At 52.0% G+C, this 20,981-nt stretch overlaps 7 protein-coding genes across 7 annotated transcripts; 3 read left to right on the forward strand and 4 right to left on the reverse strand.

The window, feature by feature from the left end:
- Nucleotides 1-510: 510 nt before the first annotated feature.
- sskB (putative MAP kinase kinase kinase SskB) lies at nucleotides 511-4,970 on the forward strand. Its single transcript, XM_025642441.1, has 2 exons — nucleotides 511-2,441; nucleotides 2,492-4,970. The coding sequence occupies exons 1-2, from the start codon at nucleotides 643-645 to the stop codon at nucleotides 4,788-4,790; spliced, it is 4,098 nt and encodes a 1,365-aa protein (XP_025499992.1). The 5' UTR covers nucleotides 511-642; the 3' UTR covers nucleotides 4,791-4,970.
- Nucleotides 4,971-6,275: 1,305 nt separating this feature from the next.
- BO66DRAFT_414582 (uncharacterized protein) lies at nucleotides 6,276-9,183 on the reverse strand (the record flags this gene model as incomplete). The annotated part of the gene is made up of 11 exons (XM_025649480.1): nucleotides 6,276-6,342; nucleotides 6,403-6,760; nucleotides 6,823-6,913; nucleotides 7,027-7,478; nucleotides 7,511-7,599; nucleotides 8,325-8,326; nucleotides 8,451-8,576; nucleotides 8,634-8,721; nucleotides 8,781-8,844; nucleotides 8,903-8,964; nucleotides 9,146-9,183. The coding sequence occupies 11 exons, from the start codon at nucleotides 9,181-9,183 to the stop codon at nucleotides 6,276-6,278; spliced, it is 1,437 nt and encodes a 478-aa protein (XP_025499993.1).
- A 210-nt stretch (nucleotides 9,184-9,393) lies between these two features.
- BO66DRAFT_394864 (coatomer subunit beta) lies at nucleotides 9,394-12,948 on the forward strand. Its single transcript, XM_025648094.1, has 6 exons — nucleotides 9,394-9,507; nucleotides 9,574-9,940; nucleotides 10,014-10,434; nucleotides 10,486-10,875; nucleotides 10,926-12,534; nucleotides 12,600-12,948. The coding sequence occupies exons 2-6, from the start codon at nucleotides 9,636-9,638 to the stop codon at nucleotides 12,740-12,742; spliced, it is 2,868 nt and encodes a 955-aa protein (XP_025499994.1). The 5' UTR covers nucleotides 9,394-9,507; nucleotides 9,574-9,635; the 3' UTR covers nucleotides 12,743-12,948.
- On the reverse strand, nucleotides 12,779-13,367 carry BO66DRAFT_189214 (uncharacterized protein). The gene has a single exon (XM_025642442.1). The coding sequence runs from the start codon at nucleotides 13,320-13,322 to the stop codon at nucleotides 12,933-12,935; it is 390 nt and encodes a 129-aa protein (XP_025499995.1). The 5' UTR covers nucleotides 13,323-13,367; the 3' UTR covers nucleotides 12,779-12,932.
- A 22-nt stretch (nucleotides 13,368-13,389) lies between these two features.
- Nucleotides 13,390-15,465, forward strand: BO66DRAFT_394865 (putative sphingosine kinase (SphK)). Its single transcript, XM_025648095.1, has 3 exons — nucleotides 13,390-13,743; nucleotides 13,827-13,889; nucleotides 13,967-15,465. Exons 1-3 carry the CDS (start codon nucleotides 13,401-13,403, stop codon nucleotides 15,280-15,282), a joined length of 1,722 nt encoding a protein of 573 aa, XP_025499996.1. The 5' UTR covers nucleotides 13,390-13,400; the 3' UTR covers nucleotides 15,283-15,465.
- Nucleotides 15,466-15,479: 14 nt separating this feature from the next.
- BO66DRAFT_474481 (ribosomal RNA processing 1 family protein) lies at nucleotides 15,480-17,002 on the reverse strand. Its single transcript, XM_025653141.1, has 3 exons — nucleotides 16,801-17,002; nucleotides 16,627-16,734; nucleotides 15,480-16,534 (listed from the first exon to the last, which is right to left on the reverse strand). The coding sequence occupies exons 1-3, from the start codon at nucleotides 16,847-16,849 to the stop codon at nucleotides 15,660-15,662; spliced, it is 1,032 nt and encodes a 343-aa protein (XP_025499997.1). The 5' UTR covers nucleotides 16,850-17,002; the 3' UTR covers nucleotides 15,480-15,659.
- A 275-nt stretch (nucleotides 17,003-17,277) lies between these two features.
- On the reverse strand, nucleotides 17,278-18,869 carry BO66DRAFT_332273 (putative C4-dicarboxylate transporter/malic acid transport protein; the record flags this gene model as incomplete). Its single annotated transcript, XM_025644126.1, has 4 exons — nucleotides 17,278-17,632; nucleotides 17,693-18,103; nucleotides 18,162-18,477; nucleotides 18,533-18,869. The coding sequence occupies 4 exons, from the start codon at nucleotides 18,867-18,869 to the stop codon at nucleotides 17,278-17,280; spliced, it is 1,419 nt and encodes a 472-aa protein (XP_025499998.1).
- Nucleotides 18,870-20,981: the final 2,112 nt, after the last annotated feature.

A 20,981-nucleotide genomic window follows, 5' to 3' on the forward strand; every position in this document is an offset into this window, starting at 1 on the left:
CATTAACTAGAATGAGCGCTGATGTGGACAACGGGGATCTGGTATCATGGCATGGCAAATAATTTAAAGTATACAAAGCACTCCGCAAACCCCGTAGTGTCATGAGTACAGTACACTCGCTGCTCCACACTGGTGCTTCGCTTGTGAAGGCTCTGAATAAGCTTCAGGACCTGGTGGCAATGTCACGAGAATGATACACGAGTAGTGACCTATCATCGCAGACCACGCGTCCTATCCAAGTCTTGAAAGTTGATTTACTGTGTACATTGTTCTCAGTGATTGCATGGTACGAAGGTGGACAGTCACAGGGAGATTGGTGTGGCGGTGATGTGCTTAGTCATGGGCGGTGGGCAATCCTTGATTCCGCTTCTAAATGAAGCTCTCTTGATTCTCCCTCCGAACAGCGTCTCCGACGTCGCCCAGTCATTGGCATTGAGTGCTATGTCACATTTCTCATCGCGCTGAGCACCCATCGATAGTCTGAAGTGATTGTTTTAGCTCAAGCCACACGGCTGAAGACGCAGACGCGTTTGCCAAGGACTTTTTGACCGGTCCAGCAGCAGAAGCATGCACCGCCACAGCCCCTATCTATCCGCTTGAGGCTTTCCCTCCCAACCCGCTCTCTAGCACTGGCCATGCGAGATGGAGTCCCAGCAAGATCGTGGGTTCCAGATCATGGAGCATCCTGATATGAACAATCATGACTCGGATGGCTCCGGCTCCTCCGACGAGCTGCTGCAACAGCCCTACTCACTCCGGTCGGACTCCAGCTTCACGGAGAATTTCGACGGCCAGATCCCAACCCCCGCGTCGACCATCGCCAACTCTCCTACTCCATCCCTCCCCAGCGGTATCCCTCCATGGGTCACGGGCACACCATCACGCCCGCGGGGTGCGAGCGTTGGTGCCTCCGCTCTCGACAAAGCACAACCTGTAGACGGTCTGCCAGGTGACTTGAGGTCGCAACGCCCGTCCGGCCCCGCTCGGACACCTTCCAACACCTACGCCCCTCAGCGCCGCCCGCCCCAATACATCAGCTTCCAGAATGACCGTCAGAGATCCTCGTCAACGAAGCGAACCCCCCGCAGGGACCCGAACGCCCAGTATCGAGCGCAGGAGAAGGCGTATGTCCAGCGCATCCGGGCCGACCCACAGACATGGTACAACCATTTCGACGAAGCTCAGAATATGAGCCCGGGAATCGGTGACTCGGACCTGGAGGAACCCTCACCGTCGTCAGAAGTTCCATTCGAAGATGATGCCTACGACCCTGACATTCAACTTTTCCTCAACGACGATAACCTGCCGACGATCGATGAGCTGAAGAACCCGAGAAACCAGGAAAGGCTGGAGTGGCACTCCATGTTGTCTTCTGTCTTGAAGGGAGATGTCGTCAAGCAAGAGAAACAACGTCTTCTAGGGTCTACGGACTCCAAACGGTCCTCCGCCCAGAATAATGCGATATGGCTGGGTGTTAGGGCAAGAACGTGCGGGCGCAGTGTAGCTTTGCAGCGGAAGCTGATCGAAGAGGCCCGGAGTGGACTGGGACCTATCATCGAAGAAATCATCAAGTTTGAGATCAAGGGTGAGACGGAGATTGGGAAGCCTCCCATTCAACAGGTCGAGGACATTGTGGGACAGATCGAGAGATGTGAAAGCTTGTATTCTACTCACAAAGAGCTGGAAAGCGCCCACCCCCGCATTGCTTCTGATGAATTCCGATCCAGTCGCGATGCTGTTCTTGCCTGGCACAATACAACGATCTTGATCAACACTGAACTTGCCATTCTGCAAAAGTGGGTCGGCAACGACGAGCTTGACTTCAGCAAGCCAAGGACAAAATCAATCAACAGTGATCTTACCGACGAATCCTCTTTCTTGGACCGGATCATGAAGGAAGACGGGCTGAGAACTCTCCAGGGGAGACAGAACATGCTCAACGGTGTGGGCGAAGTGATTCAGAAGGCGAAGAACACCTTGATTGAAAATGCCAGCTCGTTTGCCAAGCGTCATTTGCCGCCCTATATCGAGGAATTACTTACCTTGATCAACTTCCCATCGCGTCTCATCCAAGAGATCATCCGCATGCGACTTTCCTATGCAAAGAACATGAAAGATCCTGCTCAGCAGTCCCCAATCTTGGTGGATCAGATGCTTTCACAGTTTCAGATCTTGATGAAAGTAGCGGTGGATATCAAGCAACGATATATGGATATCGCCAGACCTGAGCCTGGCTGGGACTTGCCCCCTTGTATCGATGAGAATTTTGACTCGGTTGTCCTGGACGCCATGAAGTACTACTTCCGACTCCTCAATTGGAAGCTGAATGCAAACAAGAACACATTCAAGGAAGCGGAAATTCTGGAACAGGATTGGGAATTCTCTAATGAGGTCGGACGTCAACTTGATGGAGGTGACATTGAGGTTGCTGAGCAATATAGGTACGGGATCTCTCGGACCACGATGTGCATGTTTGCTAACTTCTGATCAGTGCCTTGACTGCAAAGTCTCTTCAACGCTTGATGATCCATTTTGAACGGGAACTGACGATACGTCCGAATGAGGATCCCATCGACATGGATAAGCGGTATAAGAGCGTTCTCGATTCTACACGTATTCGCCAACGGAAGCTCTATCGTTTCTCCCGCTTCTTGCGCCAATTGTTTGAAAATGCAACGGAGTACAATTTGCCAGCCGACATTGCCTATGACTTCCTGGAAGCGCTCCTCGTATCGGACCATTTCATTATCAAGTCTAACTCTACCACGGGCCAGAAGAACGTCTATCTCTTTGCGCATCCTGCCTTGTGGGGTCGGCCCGCAGATCTACAAGCAATCATGGGCACATCCTTCCGTGATGAAGATGCTTCGAAAGACTCCCCTCACGTGCCCTATATCTTGGTCATTCGTCCAGAGAAGCCATTGGCTTGGGCTGGCAAAGAGATGCAGCTCGAAACCATGGAACACCCCACAGACTTGCGATTAGGGAAATTGCGCCTCGTTGTTGAGGGCACTCAGCAGCGCCTGGCTAATGCTCGGGCTGAATTGGCGCATCTGACTGGAACGCATCTCGACATGGCCATTGAGCAACGGGCCAATCTCGGTCGCGTTAATGTGGAACTCAATAAGATCAAGAAGATCTCATTCAAGCTGTCCATGACAATTATGGATAGCGTTGCAATTATCCGAAATCAGCTGAGAGAGAAGGGAGTAGAGAATCATGACCTGGTACAAGCATGCTATGCTTTTGCCACGGAATTCGGAAAGCGTTCTTCGAATGTTGACCCTAACAGACGCGCTATGAATAGTGCGAGACTTGTGGATTTGTCTCTTGATTGGGTCTCCTTCGTTTGCGACGACTGTGATGCTGCTGATCGAAAGACTTTCAAGTGGGCTGTCTCTGCCCTTGAATTCGCCATGGCTATTACCTCCAGCAGACATCTACTTTCCATGGACGACGCGCAGTTTGCTCGTCTACGACAGAAAGTGGCGGGGTGTATGTCACTCCTCATATCTCACTTCGATATCATGGGCGCTCGGTCTTCTCGTGCAGCTCAGGCAGAGAAGCAGCGCTTGGAAGAGCGCGCCGGCTCTAGAAGAATGGCCGCAGGCCGAGTTTTGACGGATGAGGAGGCGACCAAGCTTGTGCGAGAACAGCGTCTGGCTCACTTGATCGAGATTGAAGATCGGCGAGTCGATGAAGATGCGAAGCGTCAAGCACTCGGAAGAGTTCTGGAGGGATCCAATGAGGCTGATAGATCTCTTACCGTGCTCTCGTCTTCGGCTACGAATGTCACTCTGCGCTGGCAGCAGGGTCAGTTCATTGGAGGCGGAACGTTCGGATCCGTCTATGCTGCAATCAACCTCGACAGCAATTACCTTATGGCTGTCAAGGAGATCCGCTTGCAGGATCCTCAGCTCATTCCTAAGATTGCACAACAGATCCGCGATGAGATGGGCGTACTGGAAGTTCTTGATCATCCCAATATTGTCTCATACCACGGAATTGAAGTCCACCGTGACAAAGTGTACATCTTCATGGAGTACTGCTCTGGCGGGTCTCTTGCGAGCTTGCTCGAGCACGGCCGTGTTGAGGATGAGACGGTCATCATGGTCTACGCTCTCCAGCTTCTGGAGGGATTGGCGTACCTGCACCAGGCCGGCATCATCCACCGCGACATCAAGCCCGAGAATATCCTCCTTGACCACAATGGAATTATCAAGTACGTTGATTTCGGTGCCGCTAAGATCATCGCCCGCCAAGGAAGGACTGTCGCCCCCATGGACGCCTTTTCTGGCACTGGTCACAAGGACGCCATCGTACCCAAAGACTCTCAGATCCCCCAGAACAATTGGGGTAAGAACCAGAAGACTATGACCGGCACCCCGATGTACATGTCCCCCGAAGTGATCCGCGGCGACACCTCCAAGCTCATCCACCGCCAAGGCGCAGTTGACATCTGGTCTCTGGGCTGTGTGATCCTGGAGATGGCCACTGGCCGTCGACCCTGGTCGACCCTGGACAACGAGTGGGCCATTATGTACAACATCGCCCAAGGTAACCAACCACAGCTGCCGAGCCGCGACCAACTCAGCGACCTGGGTATCGACTTCCTCCGTCGTTGCTTCGAGTGTGATCCGCTCAAGCGATCCACCGCGGCCGAGCTCCTCCAGCACGAGTGGATCGTCTCCATCCGCCAGCAGGTCGTCCTTGATGCCCCCACGCCTGGCAGTGAGAACAGCGCCAGCAGTTCCACCTCGGGCAGCCGCCAAAACTCAACCTACGGCTAGTGCAGCCTGGTTTCCGTCCCCCCTCGACGCCTACCCAAGCTGTGTCGAATGTTTGCTTTCTGCCTGCCCTTCATGCATTCTCTCTGAAAAAAGCCGCATTTCCCCAGCCCCATCGCCATCATTGTTATCCCACGCAACACACTTCTTACCCCTACTACGCCTTTGATTCCGCATCTGATACCCTGCATACATTCATTTCTAATCCACCAAATCACTACTGGTCTTGTGGTCTGGTTTGCTCTTTTTTTTTTATTTTGCTCTTGGCTTCTCTCCTCCCTATACGAGTTGTCGGCATATTATACATACATATATTCTGGCCCTCTTTTTTTGCTTTTGTTTGGTCATCTCGACATACTACTATGAAAAGAGTTTGTCGACCTGCGATTTGTTGTTATAATTCCTCTATGGGAGGGGCAATATGTGTGTGGCCCTCGTCTTCGGCAATCATGCTGGATTCTGGGATTGTTTTTGTGTCTCGTATTGGTTCTTTGTTCGTACCACGCCCAAGCATACGAAGGAGCGTTTTCTTTTTGGACTTTTTTTGTGGCCTCTTGCTTTTTCGTTAATTATTCAGCATTATCTGCATTGAGAGAGAGAATACAAGTACAATACTTCTATGTTACCCAACTTGTTCACAGATGCTCTATTGATCACTCAATGAATTGGTAGAATCGGATTTATAGATGTTGAAACAATACATCCAGGATCAACGAATCTCTTATTATTATCTAGCTCCACTGAGTGGTAACTACTGCTCGGTGCTGGCGAGGCGCTTGATAATGGTAAAGGTGAATCAACCTTGGATTCACCGTGTCATCGCGTATTTCATAACCGCGAACACTATTGTTCCTAACTAATGCTCTTCGATATAGAAAATAAGAATAAAAAAGCGGATTTCGTGACCGAGGAGACTGATAAGTGGGGTAAATGGAGAGACCCAAGCAAACGATGATAAAAGCATACCATAGAGAATGGAATGAGAGTACATGCCCGACTTTCGCTCTGCTCGTGATAAACTGTTCATGATAGCCCTATAGAATGAGAAGAAGAAACCAGACGAGTAAGCATGGGTGATGGAAAAAGAAAACAAACAAGTCATGACCCGTAAGTGTGGTGTGTTGGGAGATAAAACTTTGACAACCATCTGTACGCCGAGCTGAAGAATTGGAAAGGCAGAAGAGAAGACTGGAAGGACAAAAGCGTGTCTTCATCAAGGTGACATGAAACCCCTATTGCGTTGGGGCCGATTGGCCGCTGGGATGGTAAAGCGGTCAAGAAACAACTCGAGAAGGGTGAAACGCTCCGCATTTCCGAGGTTCGAGACATCATATAGTAAACAGGAAGGTCATTGCCGCCGAAAGGCGGGGTATGGGTGTGAAAAGGAAGAATAAACAACAATTAAATGAAATAATGCCAGGGAAAGGGTTGATAGCCTGATTCAGGAATCATTCATGACCCCGGGCCAAAGTTGCAGGAAAGGGGAATTTAACGGAATTCCATGGCTGGAGTACAGCCATGGTCTTCCACATGCTTGAGCTCCAATTGTTGATATCTGAAGTAAAGTGGCTCAGGTTAGCACTAAAGATGTAGGTACTCTGCTCGGATGACTCACTTCTCGCTCTTCGCATGGAAGTATATGCCAGCAACAGTTCCCTCTACTTGATTGAAGCAAATGTAGTAGAACCCCTCAAAGCTTGCACCAGATATGGATCTAACGCGATGGTCGGGCACCAAGAAGTATTCTTTCCAGCGCATGAAGATGTGTTCACGTTGGGCGTAATTGCGATACGTGAAATCGGGTTTCCTTGCTTGCTTGGATAGCGGACGCCACGCAGGAAACCTGTTCCAATGCTGCATATCGGTCTTCTCTGTAGCGCCCCATGCTTCGTTCTTAGTCTTGAAGGTATGTTTCGTGCCGATAATTTCGCCCTCAAAGAACGTCGTGAGAGTGGGATGATCTTCCGTCAGACCTGCAGGTGTGGTTTACGTGAGTCATGGGCGGTATTAGACCCTTATGTTGCGGTCCACGCACCTTGTATGCGAAGATATCCACATAGATAAGAATCTTGCATGTCGACATGCTTTATCTCGACATCGACATTGTAGACTTGCCGATCGGATTGCTGCGTGCCAGTAAATTTACTTCCCGGGCGCAAGAAAGAGGAGGTATAGTTAGGGAGGAGCTACTAGAGTCAGACCAAGCTCGCGACCATGCCATTTGTAGTCTAGAACATACCCGAATATTAGAAAACTCGTAGCTTAACAGCGAGGTGTTCGATGATGAAGTGACCGACGGAGGTTGGCTGGTCGAGCATGATGGCTCTGCAGCCGGACTCAACCTCCCCGCGGCAGGCTCATCTTCGGGTTTTGCCACATCTTTCATCGGGCTACCACCGGACGAAGACTCGGCGGTTGAGCCTGTGGTCGCATCTATCAGGGCATTCTGCGCCGTGTGGGCCGCAGAGATGAGCTGAGACAAAGAGCTTTCGGACTCATCCCGATCGGAAAGAGTGGAGGGTGCTCGAGACTCTCTCCAGGAAGGCAGCCTCTCGACCTCGGGTGGGCAAGTGGAACGAGCGGAGAGTTCCTCTAGGCCTGACGAAGCATTCACACTGGATGTAATGTCACTCGGGGTCGGCATTGAAGGCGAATTAAGAAATGAATGACATCGGATCCGAAGCAGGTGCACTTATAGCAAGCGTGAGGGAGTGCAAGGAGACGGAGGGGGAGTTCAACAAGCAGGAAAAGCAAGCATGCAGTTCGTAACCAGGGCGTGGGATTCGGGAAGCCCGCAGGGTAGGAAAGGAGACTAGGATCAAAAGGGAATTATTCAAGGGAATCGGATAAAGAACCGAGCGAAGGTTGCAGGAGTAAGCTTGGGGTTATTGAGGGGAGTGGAAGTAGGAAAGGAGGAATGAATGGGGGGGGGGAGGGGGGAGGGGGCTCAAGAGGAGATGAATAGAAAGGGAAGTGTAGTTCAATTGATTTGATTGATGAGTCCGGGGGTTGCGCACCGCAGCCACTGCAGCAGCCAGCAGACATTGCCCAAAAAGGATAGGGCGGCTTTTTGTGATCATGCGAGCGCGGGGGAGGCGAACGGGGCAATCGGCGGCGCCTCGGGCGGTTAATCGGAGGGCTGCGCGCTGCTTTGATAAGGGAATAAAAAAAGGGGGGAAAGGGACAGATGAAGATGTGATACGATGCGATATGATATGATATGATATGATATGATCTTCAGCTGCTTCCCGCCCCAAGCCCTCTCCCTCGTTCCCTCACCCATCAACATATTTCACATTTTGTTCTCTGATATCACATAAGTTGGGCATTGTTCTGGTAGTAAAAGCCGTGGCCAATTGTACATGAAGCATGCTACGTTGGCTCTCCTGGCACTCCTGCATTGCGTCATTTCCCGCTTGCAGTTTCCGGACCTGGTCTTCGCCAGTTGCTACGCGCTACTACTAATTGGTGCTGCAATGAATGAAATCAGGTATATCCGCTATCATTTTGGGTGTCTTAAGCCAAATATCAAGTAACGCCTATGCCAATTTGTGTCCTTCTTCGTTCAATCATCGCGTGTGAATTCAAATAGGCTTGATCTGGACGAGGGACTCCTATTAGCCGAGATGCCTGGGGGGTGCGCACAAGTAAGGCCCAACTCACCTTGAAGTGAAGCGAGATAAGAGAGAAGATGAGAGCCTTCAAGTCTTGCACCAGATAGTAGAAGACACGGAGACCTTCAGGGTCGGCAGATTCGGTCACGTCCACCAAGGAGCCGATTTTCGCGGTCTGTCCAACAGTCAGGATGTATGAACCACGGTCAAGGATTGCAATACAAGAACCCACCTCGAAGGAGATATGTTCATTACCCAACCTAATTTCCAGTTCCTGGCGTCCATCCTTGTTCTTCTGAGGCCATTTGGAGTCGTCCTCCCTGGGTCGTGTGAGTATACCCAGCTCAACCAATATCCGGCAGGGTAAGGTAAGGCTTACTTCATGATCTCACTCTCCTTGATGATGCGCTTGACCTCCTGGATCATTGCCGCACTGACACACACTATACGACTGTATCAGCTCTTGTAACCCAGTATCACCGCACCTTGTTGGGAACTCACTTTCTTTGCGGATGAGGGAGTCATTGCGGTAATTGGAGTTGTTGGCATATCGGACGGCGGCACTGCGGCCATCGCCAAGGGTGCGGAAATCAAATTCTAGTGATCGTTAACTCATACATTCGCCAGCTGCAATGCTGAGAGGATACCAACCTAGAAACTCATGTCCAAACCGCCCAGAGTGACCTGAGCTGCATGGGCTGTCAGCAGCTGAGGAAACCTGGGCTTCATGCAGGCTGTCCTTACTAGTAGCGGAGATAGAAGGTCTCGCCTTGGCCTGACATATTGTGTGTATGGTTGACCTGCAACTTGGTGGCCGATCCAACCAGTCCGTCGAGAATGCTCCGGAGCAAGTGAAAATGATGGGCGCGTTCCTGGTGGGTGGAAGTGCCTGGTTTGTCGGGTTGGTCCAGGCGGGCTTAGTCATTCACACACTCCGGACAGCTTGCTCCGCCGCGCAAATGGCCAGGTTGAGCCTCGAATGTCCGCACCCCCTCCGATTGTCAACATCTTGCACTGATGAACGCTAGGCAGGTGAGGGGAGCCCAGCTATACTAATTCATTTCTTTCTGTCAGCCCCGAGTTACCAATTGGGGAGAGTTGACCTGGTGCGCAGCGCTGCCATCCCCTGAACCACCAACCCCAAACAACCACCTGTACTGACCACGCCTAAGCTCTCCTCCTCCCTCCTGACTTTCCCCTGTTACGGCCTTTCGCTTTCACCCACTCAATCACGATGGCCTCCTTCTTGGAAAATGCATACAGTCTGGTCCATTTGGACAACACTGCAGATCAGCCCTCGTTGCAGGAGCTGAAGCTGCAGTTGGAGAAGGGTACCGATGAGACGAAGATGGACACTATGAGGCGGATCATCACGATCATGCTCAATGGAGATCCCATGCCACAGCTGCTCATGCACATCATTCGCTTCGTCATGCCCTCCCGGAGCAAGTCTCTCAAGAAACTGCTTTACTTTTACTACGAAATCTGCCCGAAGCTCGACGCCAATGGCAAACTCAAGCAAGAGATGATCTTGGTCTGGTAAGGAAATGCGTACTTCTCTCGCCGTGGTCTAGACTTCCAGTTCTTGTCTAATGGTTGCTTTGTTCTACAGCAACGGCATTCGCAATGATCTCCAGCACCCCAACGAGTACATCCGAGGCAATACACTTCGTTTCTTGTGCAAACTCCGCGAGCCGGAACTCATCGAACCCCTCCTCTCATCCGCACGCTCCTGCTTGGAGCACCGCCACGCATACGTGAGAAAGAACGCTGTTTGGGCTGTCGCTTCGATCTTCCAGCACTCCGAATCCCTGATCCCGGACGCGCCAGAACTCATTCAGACTTTCCTCGAGACCGAGACCGACGGCACCTGCAAGCGCAATGCGTTCGCGGCCCTTATGTCGATCAGCCATCAGAAGGCGTTGGAGTACCTCTCGTCCACTTTCGACAGCATTCCCAATACTGATGAGTTGCTACAATTGGCGGAGCTTGAGTTCATTCGTAAAGATGCTGTGCAGAACTCTCAGAACAAGGTTGGTCGCAGAACATCAATGGTTGCGCAGGCTACTAACGGCTGCTTATAGGCGAGATATCTGCGTTTGATCTTTGACCTTCTGGATGCCTCGACTAGCACTGTCATCTATGAAGCTGCGACCTCTCTGACGGCACTCACCAGCAACCCGGTCGCCGTGAAGGCTGCGGCAAGCAAGCTGATTGAACTCTGCATCAAGGAGGCCGACAACAACGTCAAGCTCATTGTTCTTGACCGTGTTGATCAGCTGCGCATTCGCAACGAGGGTGTTCTGGATGACCTCACCATGGAAATCCTACGTGTCCTCTCCAGTCCCGACATCGACGTTCGCCGTAAGGCACTCGGCATCGCTCTGGAGATGGTGTCAAGCAAGAATGTTGAGGAGATCGTTATGCTGCTAAAGAAGGAGCTCGCAAAGACTGTTGATGAACAATATGAGAAGGTAAGCTTATCGTCCTGCTTTGACAAATCCAAAGCTAACAGCATATGCAGAACAGTGAATACCGCCAGCTGCTGATCCAGTCGATACACAACTGCGCCATTCGTTTCTCGGAGATCGCTGCAAGCGTTGTCGACCTTCTGATGGACTTCATCGCCGACTTCAACAACAACTCGGCCGTCGACGTAATCTCTTTCGTGAAGGAGGTTGTAGAGAAGTTCCCCGCCCTCAGACACTCCATCGTTGACCGGTTGGTCTCGACCTTGAGCGAAGTTCGTGCGGGCAAGGTCTACCGGGGCGTTCTATGGGTTGTTGGTGAATACTCTCTGGAGGAACGCGATATTCGCGAGGCGTGGAAGCGTATCAGAGCAAGTCTCGGAGAAATTCCCATTCTCGCCTCGGAACAACGTCTCCTTGACGAGGTACCGGAAGACGCTACTTTCAAGGATCAGCCCAATGGTCACAGCAAGCCGGCTGCTCCGACCGGATCCCGCAAGGTGCTGGCTGACGGCACGTATGCCACTGAGAGTGCTCTCACTAGCCAGTCGGCTGCTGCTGCCCGCCTTGAAGCTGTCAAGGCCGCACAGAAGCCTCCTCTTCGTCAATTAATTTTAGACGGTGACTACTATCTGGCCACTGTCCTTTCTTCCACTCTCACGAAGTTGGTTATGCGTCACTCGGAGGTCTCCCAGGACGCCGCCCGTACTAATGCTCTGCGGGCAGAAGCCATGCTCATCATGATCTCCATTATCCGCGTGGGCCAGTCTCACTTCGTCAAGGCACCTATTGATGAAGACTCAGTAGATCGCATCATGTGCTGTGTGCGCTCACTTGCCGAGTTCTCTGAGAAGAAGGAGCTGGAGACCACCTTCTTGGAAGACACCCGGAAAGCGTTCCGCGCCATGGTCCAGGTTGAGGATAAGAAGCGAGCCGCCAAGGAAGCTGTTGAGAAGGCCAAGACTGCTGTGCAAGTAGATGACGCTATTCCCATCCGGCAGTTTACGAAAAAGGCAGCTCTTGAAGGCGCGGAGGAAATCGAACTGGATCTCGCCAAGGCCACTGGCGGTGACTCGACCGTGGAGACTGTCTCCTCGAAGTTGAGCCGGGTCGTCCAGCTGACCGGCTTCTCGGATGCCGTCTACGCTGAGGCTTACGTTACAGTTCATCAGTTCGACATTGTTCTGGATGTGCTGTTGGTTAACCAGACCCTCGAGACCCTGCAGAACCTTAGCGTCGAATTTGCAACCCTGGGCGACCTCAAGGTTGTCGAGCGACCTACTACACACAACCTCGGACCCCGCGACTTCTTGAACGTGCAGGCTACAGTCAAGGTATCGTCAACGGATACTGGTGTGATTTTCGGCAACATTGTCTACGACGGAGCTAGCTCAACGGAAACCCACGTGGTGATCTTGAACGACATCCATGCAGACATCATGGACTACATCCAACCCGCGCACTGCACTGAGACTCAGTTCCGTACTATGTGGACAGAGTTCGAGTGGGAGAACAAGGTAAACATTAACTCCAAGGCCAAGAGCCTTCGAGAGTTCCTCAAGCAGCTCATGGAGAGCACCAACATGGCTTGCTTGACTCCCGAGGCCTCCCTCAAGGGCGACTGTCGGTTCCTGAGCGCCAACCTATATGCCCGGAGCGTATTTGGTAAGTGTCGACCCTCTCCAGCAATACGATTTGTGACCCTGTTGCTGACCGTGGATGTACTACAGGCGAGGACGCTCTGGCGAACCTGAGCATTGAGAAGGAGGGTGATGATGGACCGATCACCGGTTTTGTGCGGATAAGAAGTCGTTCTCAGGGACTGGCTTTGAGCCTGGGGTCGCTGAAGGGCCTCAAGGCATCTGCGGCATGAATCAAGTGTTGCCTTTGACTCGTATTTGAATAGCCATTACCCTGTTGTTGCTGGACCCACCGATTTATCTGAACTTATGCACCTATTCACTCTTCTGTGTTCTTCTAATGGACGAATTTTTGTTGATTATTATGCCTCTTCCTGTTTTGTACCGGATGAGAAAAGACCTTATTACTCAATGAAAGATTTCTTAGAATTCCACCCAACCCAGGATCGGTTCATTGTTGTCGTACTGTAGGCTGTTCGTTCCAGTTCTGGGCCAAAAGTATGCGGGATGGCGAGCTGAAACCAATTGGTCCGATGGTGCAGCAGTGGAGTGTTTCCAAAGAGGCGCTGGTTTGGTTCCGCAAATGACAGGAGAAATCCATTCCACAAAATTTGGGAAATTCTGGAATCGGATCTGGGGATCGTCTAGAAATCGAAAGGTACGTACTCGTAGAACAGAGGGAGCGGGAGAGAGAGCGAGAGAGAGAGAGAGAGAGAGAGACGCAGAGGCGAAACTGACCAAGTGGAGAGAGGGTCCGGTGGAGGGACGGAGGGACCGTTCGTTCCTGAGCCTTGCTCGATAAAGACCGGGCATAATCTCCGTTCCGCTTTGGTCTGGTTTGGTTAACCTACTTCTCTCTTTCTCTTTCCCATTTTCCACCTTAAACCCTTCATGTCGCTTTCCTCCTCACCTAAGACTACTACTACTTCTTATCTATTGCCCGCTCTGCTCTTATTCTTAGATTATTCTTATCCTGTTTTTGGGTATTGTTTGTTCCCGTATCCTTACTTTGCCTTTTGTTCATTGGCAGTTCTTCCGAATCTCCTCCGTCTGTGTCGCCCTCTCTCGGCTTTCCTGCCGGGCTTTATCATGGCTACCACGACCGCCGATAGCAATTCGCGGCCCTCCTTCAACACCGCGGATGTCTCGGATCAGCTCTTACAGCACGATGCCACCCTGGCAGTAGGCGACTCGATCACCCTAACACTTGGAAGCGATTCTTTGCTTGTTGTCGGTAGGTTTAGATGCTCAATGGCTGGCTTGAAATATTTGACTCCTTCGTTCCCGATAACTAACGACAACTTCGGGTGCGCGCAGACGAACGCTCCGGCCGCAAATCCGAGCGCGGATGCTGTACAGTGCGGATTCGGAAGGATGCAGGTAACTCCACCTCACAAAACCCACGACTGTAGTAAAAGCCCAGCAACCCTGGCCTGACAATTTTCCCACGCTTCTAGCTACCAGAATTTCCCACACTATTTCGCTGTACAATGTCTTGGACGCCGATCTATCGCCGGTTGGTTTGACGATCACCTATGCGGAGCCGAAGCACAAAGACGAAGTCTCCGTGGCCGCCCTTCAATACTCGATCCGCGAGGAGGAGAAGAGCGCCGCCGAAACGTGGATGAAGAAGTTACTCGATGCCGCCTACGGCTCCGCCCAGCGTAATAAGAGACTCAAAGTCCTGATCAATCCTTTCGGTGGCCAGGGTCACGCTGCCAAGCTGTATTCGACGTATGCAGCGCCCATCCTTGCTTCGGCACGCTGTCAGATTGACGTGCAGGAAACCACGCACCGCGGTCACGCAACGGAGATTGTGCAACAACTCGACATCAACGCGTACGATGCGATTGTATGCTGCTCCGGCGATGGGTTGCCGTATGAGGTCTTCAACGGATTGGCGCAGAAGCCCAATGCACGGGAAGCGCTCGCCAAGGTGGCCGTGGCCCTGCTCCCTGGTGGATCGGGCAACGCCATGACGTGGAATCTGTGCGGAACCGGCAGTGTCTCGGTGGCAGCTTTGGCGATCGTGAAGGGCTTGCGGACACCGCTGGATCTGGTGTCCATCACGCAGGGGAACACCCGCACGCTGTCGTTTCTGTCTCAGTCCTTCGGAATTATCGCTGAATCTGATCTGGGGACAGACGATATCCGTTGGATGGGGGCTCATCGTTTCACATATGGGTTTCTCAAGCGGCTCATGCACATGACAGTCTATCCATGCGACCTCGCGATCAAGGTGGTCATGGACGATAAGCAGGCGATCAAGAACCATTACAACACCTATGCGCAAAGCCAGACCGCTGGACGCCCTACCGAGCCCACTGCAGACCAGTCGGGTGGCTTGCCTGAGCTCGTCTACGGGACTGTACAGGATGAGTTGCCCAAGGATTGGGAGGTGATTCCGGCTGAGACTCTGGGCAACTTTTATGCGGGCAACATGGCCATTATGTCGAAAGATACCAACTTCTTCCCTGCATCGGTGCCCAATGACGGGCTTATGGACATTGTCACCATCGATGGAACCGTCAGTCGGCTGAGGTCTCTCAAAATGATGACAGAGATCCCCGAGGGAGGTTTCTTCGATATGCCCGAAGTCAACATCCGAAAGGCGTTAGCATACCGACTTGTCCCTCGGGAGAAGGAGGGATACATCAGTGTGGATGGGGAGAGCATCCCTTTTGAGGCCTTCCAGGGGGAGATTCACAAGGGTCTCGGTACTGTGCTGTCGAAGTCCGGGCACTTGTACGAGGCAGAGGGACCCAGGCCTTAGAGGGCCGAACCGGTCGCTGGAATACCTTTTTTGCTTCAGTTTTGTTTTCCAGTTTTTGCACTCCGATGATACCCTGGACTTTTGAGGAAAGCACTGGCTTGCTTTCTGTTTCGGGTTGGAACAACCTGTCCTGACAAGATACATACATAGTGTACACTACCTAGAGAAGAGAGAAGAACGGGTAGCTGATAGAATCTGTATAGATATTGTTATAAATTATTCAATGTTCAACCTCCGCATCTGCCGGATCGGAGCATCAAACAAGGATGACTTCCCAGAAAGAAAAATAGCATATACAAGTACAGTACATGAACCAAACTCCGAGTCGACCCTTTTCGCAAAGAAACTTTTGTTGTTGTATGTGTTCGTTCTCTCATCTAATCATCCCCGAACCCACCCCATTCCGCATCCTCATCCTCCTCTTCATCCTCCTCCTCATCATCATCACTATCACTCTCGACCTTCCGCTCCTTCCACCCCCATTCAACCAACCGATCATCCTCCAACGCCTCCGCCGCCCGCACCCGCACCGGCTTGTACGGACTCTCCTTCCTCAACCTCTCGAGCGGCCGCAACAACAACTCCGGCGGCACCTGCAGACCCTTAGGTTTTCTGATCGTCGTCCCCTCCTCCCCCGCCGTCGTAACCTCCTCAAACTCCAGCACCTTCTCCAACTCATCCACCCAGATATCCATCACATGGTACCGCAACCCATCCGGCCCATGCGGCATGGGGATGAAATCCTCCGCCTCGTTGGCCGGGGGCTGGTCCGGGTCGAAATTGAGGGGGCAGAGCGGCCCCTCCTCCAAAATGGCGAGGTAGGACTCCAGCGCGGCCAAATCCACCTCCCCGTCTTGTTGCTGTTCCTCTTCTTCCTGCGATTGTTGCTGCTGCTGCTGCTGTTGGCCCTTGCCCTTCCGCTTCTTACCCCCCTTTTTGCTGCTGCTGTTGGTGCTTTCCTCCTCCCGCTTGCGCTTCTTCCCGTCCGCGGTGGTCTCATTTCCGGAGGGTTGGGTGCTGGTGCCATTCCCCTTCAGAAACACCTCAAACGCCACCCCGACGTAACACCGGATCAGAAACAGGTACTTGTCCAGCCGGAGGCGGTCGATCGAGTGGAAGTCCCGCCCGATGGTCAGCCAGAAGGCGCGCAGGAACTTGTGGAGTGTGGGGCGCGGCAGCGTCGGCACGAGGTTGTAGGACAGCGTCCGCGCCAGGGCTTGTTGCGTGAGCGGGCGGTCGGAGTGGTAGAAGCCTTTCGTTTGTCAGTACTTTCATTTCGTTGGGGGCTCAGAGAGTTGGGGTGTAGGGTTATGGGGGCAGGGGGCAAGGGGCAAGGCTGCGCACAGAAGAAAAGTCCCTTCCAGAGTTTGAGGAGGTCGAGGTTGGAGAGGTCGGTTTTGGCGCGCAGGAACAGCGTGAGGGAGTTCGTGGCTTTGTCGCGGAGTTTTTTGTCTACCGGAATATTCATTAGTATTGGTTTTGTTGGAGGGGGTAGGGAGTGAAGGCGTGAGGGCGTACCGCTGGATGCGAGCTCCTTTATGAAAGGAGTTTTGCCGACGTCCGTCATGGTGGGAGGTTTCCGGGGACGATGCGCGATTGCAGTGGAGGTGTGGGTGGCTTTGAGGGGAGAGTCTGCTGGGAGTAGGCCGCTGGTGACGATCTTATTGTAGGATGACTGGAAAAGCTGGTGGGCTGCGTGATCAAGGATTGGAGTTTGTCGCGATACGGCGAGGACTTTGAAGCCATACACTTTTTTTTCTTGGGGAGATTGTGTCGGTGTTTGCAGTGTTTGATCGTGAGGGGCTGTTGATTGGTGGGCGGGAAGGTGCTGGGGCTGTGGGGCACGTGTGGGGCTTTTTAGTTTGAGGAATGGACTGCACTGCACTGAGTGGTGTAGCCCACCATGTAAGTATCATAGCTCATAACTTCTAAGTGTCTAGTATATACTCATATCTCACAGGTATATTTATATCGAACCGGAGATAGCCTAAGCAGTCAGACTTCTTCAGAAGGTGTACTCTGCCCTGACTCGGGCTTGATCTGACGGATCTCGAATCCACCTTCATCCTTATCCTCGCCCTTCTGCGGCCAGAGGATCTGCCGCGTCACGATCGCCCGAACCATCATGTAGCACACAAACAGCCACATCAGAATCAGAGGCGGCACCATCACGCATCCGATGATGTTGATCGCCTTGCAGGAGAAAGCCTTCCCAATCGCAAAGGTCGCCGTGATCAATGCTGTGTTCGGGAATACGAACGAGAACCACGCCATCGAGAAGACCATCTTTCCCGGCCCGATCGCCGACCAGTGCGCGAAGCTCGCGATGAAGAAGAAGAAAAGCGCTAGCCTAGAAAATGGACACGTTGGCTGGTGCAAAAGACAGGGACAAGGTATGGTATGCACTTACCCCCAGAGCCATAAACACGAGAAATCCGCGACCACCTTCACAATGTCCGCTGCTAGAGGCCCGTTGCCCATGAAATCGCTGGGGAAGCTTCGCTTCGCGTGAGACGCCATGTTGACGATGCCCGACACGGTGAAGCCACTGGGACCCACGGATACAAACATTCCGGGGCGGACGTTCTCCCGAGGAAGCTTTTGGGACATGAGCCGATAGATGAAGGCGGAGTAGACCATCAGTGAGACAAGGAACCCCACGCCTTGAATGGTGGTGCCCCCAATGATAATGCGGAGAGCACGAGAGGGTTCGAGGGTCGAGCTTAGGACTCCCGCGTGAGGGCCGATGATTAGCATAGGATATGCGGGGAAGATCCAGATTGGTGTCATCTGAGCGATCGTGAACGTCTGCGTTGACCACCTGCGCGAGAGAACATTAACTTTGCAGCCCAAGGAAAGGACGCCTGGGGTGCATTTACAGGATTAGATATATGGCTGCAGAAGAGATGACGGCTAGGGCGGCGTCAATCCAGAAGAGAATTCCCACCGCGTACGTGAGCCACGGACCGGTATGGTCGGGTCCATATTGCGAGATGTTGATCAGGATCGTGCCAAAGGAAACCAACGATGCAGGAACAAACAGAGACTCCGTCGGATGCAAGAACGATGCTTTGAACGTGTAAGGGTATAAGTAAAAGCGCGTAAGCAGCAGACACCAGATTATAACGTAGAAAACCAAGTTGAGAAGGAAGAATATGATGCCAATCGTCTCCAGGCCGCGAAATCTATAGGGAACTAGGACGAGATTAATTGACGAAGCGAATGTCCAGCGTGAAAATATTTGACTTACTAAAGTACAGAACGTTCGCAATCCCTCCCGTGGCCATGGTCAATGTGAAATAGGCCCATGTGAAGTGACGAAGCCGGCCTTTCCATCCGATTTTCGCCGTAGCCCAGTCCATTTCCCGTGGCCGGCGTTTCTCTTTGTTGCCGTGCGCTTCAGCCCGTTGATACGAAGGTTGGTTCAGCGCCTCAAGAGCCGAAGTATGCGCCTCGCGCACTTGGCCCCCTCTAGATGGGAATGGAAACGCCCCGAGATCATTCTGTGTGTCTTCGATCGTCGGTGTGCGATATCCTTCCTCCCCGCGATTGCGCGTGTGTCGGGGAGATAAAAGTTCGCTTGCCATTGCTGAGATCCCAACCTTTGCTTTAGTTGTCTAGGGACAATTGACATTCCACAGAATCAATCAGAAGAGAAAATGGTATCTTTCCTGGAAGCAGAGTTCGAAGTTTCAGGGAGCGATGAAGTCAGAACAGCCAGAGTGGAGACTCGTCCTGCCTTGGCTATAGGCTATACCTGCTGATACCAGTGAGGATCGAAGTCTACCGAGCACAAGAAATTGATAAAAGAACTTGGGAAGCCGGATCATGCCTCCAGAACGGCAGCAAGAGATGATAGTCGATCGCCTATTATACCGGATCTGTTGTGGCTGGTGCTTGCAAGCGTGCTGTTCAGGTGTTGGCACCAATCGTTTGCAAATGACGATCTAGGCCGGTCGATAAGTGGAGGAGCGAGCGAGCGTGCGGTAGGACACGCGATTCAAGCTTCTTCCCCTGGAGAAGTAGCGACATTCAAGAGTAAAAATACTCTTGTTGAGCCAAAGTTTGCTACGTAGGAACAGTTCAGGTTGAGGATTTTGTCTCCATCTCGGTTACCGGCACACGCAGCCTCATGGCGGCGGGGAAGCGGGAAAAAGGTCAAGGCACCCAAGCTTGCGGATCAATTGCAGGCGCTGCGTCATTGCCAAGAGACGGACGGATTCAGTTGCCCGCCTGTCTTTGATATGCGGAGGTGGAGGTGGAGGTGCGTGTTGCTCTGGCACATATTAAGTACAGTACAGTTTCACTTGCTATCAGTATTCCTCTCCCAAGTCAATGGTGAGATGAAGATTGGTGCGCCTCTTCCAGTTTACTTTCCCCAAGGGTCAAGTTCTTTGTTAGTCCCATGGATTGTGCTGTCAGGCTATTGGCTTCATTAGGTCTTGCTGGGCGAATGGCATTTTGCGAAAAATGGCTTGAGGCACTTTTCGACGTAGGACCTATGATAGCCCTGTGATTCTCCAGTGACAGACAGCAAGCAGGAAGTGGGTAGCGACCTAAAGATGTAAATATGTGCATGATTGCGTTGCTGCATGGGGGTGCATGCATCATTTGTTATGGATTCTTTATGTGCATTGTTACATAATCGGATGCTTTGCAGAACATCCGCTTACGTACTTGACACTCCACTCCGTTCCGGGGCCGGGGGATCTACACCTGGCACATACTTCACAGCTTAAAAGATATCGTATGAGTATCCATGATAACCTTTCATCAAGCTACTATGACCCCATAATGCTTTCCAAATGTGTATTCTACAAGGTTCCAGTTCTTTAAACACAACAGATTGTATCATTTTGTCGCCACGGTCTTCGACTCAAAGCCTGAAATTGCCAAGCATACACGAGACCGCTCATTTGAGCTCAAGAATGAGGAGTATTATACTTGTGTCCCCTGTGAATCATAATAGGTACAAGGACTTTAAGCTCTGCTCAAAGCCGTCTGGGGAGCATAGCGGATGATATGGTTGGGTAGCAACGACAGGGTCCATGAATAAGTATCTGCAAGCTTAGACGGATCTTCCGCATCCGGATCTTTCTGACGCAGTTTCCCTCTAAACATAGGACACAGAGCGGCTCGGCTCAGGAGCTGATTTCCGATGATTGCCTTCAAAACAGGAGATTCCAAGTGCCAGAGGTGCTCTGTGGATGCTACCTAGTTCGCTCCTCGTTACGACAATTGGCCCATTGTTACACATGGTTTATCATGACATCACCACTAGGAGCACTCGAAGCGAAGAGGTTTAATCAGTCTCCCGGCAGGGGATGGAAGGAGATTTTACCCTACCATGTACTGGCGCAAAACAAGTACCCCTGCTATTCATGGACAATCCCTGTTGCTCTGGTGGGGCACTTCTCTCGGCGAGCGAAGCAGTTCATATACCATCCCACCCTCTGACCTCTTTCCTTACTAACAATATTCCCTTCTATGCGCGCCTTCATCGTTCTACCTCCTCTCTCTCATCATCAGCGTTGACTCACCGGTCTCTGATCGAACGCTAAGCACCTCAGGCCATGGCTAGCAACAAAGAGACCAGTGACATCTCTCCCACCTCTTCGGCGGGAAACGGTCAGGATGACGAGATTACTCCCCTCAGATCGCCCAAGCTGGAGCGTGAGAATAGCACATTCTTTGAGCAA

Source organism: Aspergillus aculeatinus (assembly GCF_003184765.1).
Source record: "Aspergillus aculeatinus CBS 121060 unplaced genomic scaffold BO66scaffold_53, whole genome shotgun sequence".
Lineage (NCBI taxonomy): Eukaryota > Fungi > Ascomycota > Eurotiomycetes > Eurotiales > Aspergillaceae > Aspergillus > Aspergillus aculeatinus.